This window comes from Diaphorina citri, unplaced genomic scaffold (assembly GCF_000475195.1).
Source record: "Diaphorina citri unplaced genomic scaffold, Diaci psyllid genome assembly version 1.1 scaffold24936, whole genome shotgun sequence".
NCBI classification, from domain to species: Eukaryota; Metazoa; Arthropoda; class Insecta; order Hemiptera; family Psyllidae; genus Diaphorina; species Diaphorina citri.
In genome coordinates, this window is record NW_007402277.1 from 1 (window position 1) to 778 (window position 778).

The 778-nt window shown below is 31.2% G+C and overlaps 1 protein-coding gene across 1 annotated transcript; it reads right to left on the reverse strand.

Moving 5' to 3' along the window:
- Positions 1 to 321: 321 nt before the first annotated feature.
- On the reverse strand, positions 322 to 770 carry LOC113473329. The gene has a single exon (XM_026833003.1). The coding sequence runs from the start codon at positions 768 to 770 to the stop codon at positions 453 to 455; it is 318 nt and encodes a 105-aa protein (XP_026688804.1). The 3' UTR covers positions 322 to 452.
- Between the last annotated feature and the right edge of the window lie 8 nt (positions 771 to 778).

Consider the following 778-nt stretch of genomic DNA (forward strand, 5'->3'; position numbering starts at 1 on the left):
TTGACCAAGCTGTTTATGTAGCTTGTGCTCTGACTAATATGCAAGGGCCTCTCACTCTAGTCTAGTCCCGTCCCCTGGCTAGTTAATACTACCATAAATCAAAAGACTGCAGACTGTGATGTAAAATGTTTTTAGGTATTAGTTTTTTGTTTTTTCTTTATCCCCCAAGTATGTTCCTAACTATTTATTACTACCATAAACCAGAAGACTGATGTAAAATGTTGGTACAAATTTCATTTTAGTTTATTGAAGTATACAATGTTAATTTACAATTAAAATACAAAATGATTATTTTTACAAACAATGTTTATTTACAATTAAAATACAAAATAATTATTTTTACAAACAGCAAGATTTTTATTTATTATGTAAGTACAAGTAATAGGCACCTACAACAGAAAAAATAAATAACCTAAAGAAAAATAAAAAGAATATCTAATAAGACTAGGTAACTAGACATTTGTCTGTGGGGGTATTGTGTCTTTATTTATTTTGGGAAATATATTTTCTCTCCAGAAGTTATTCGCTCTTTTTAAGACATCGTCCATGAAGTGGTAATCATAGTTTACTTCAAGAATTTTCATGTTCTTAGTTTCTTCGAAGTCTGGCTGAGCAACTACAAACAAACCTTTATCTTTGTTGAAAAACAACATCTGCAGCATGATCTGTGCCGCATACTTTGGAGATGGTTTTTTCATGCTACTGTCAAAGTACTTTTTGAAAGTTTCCTCAGAAATGGGGCATTTAATTTCCACCACTGAATCTCCCATCACTCCAT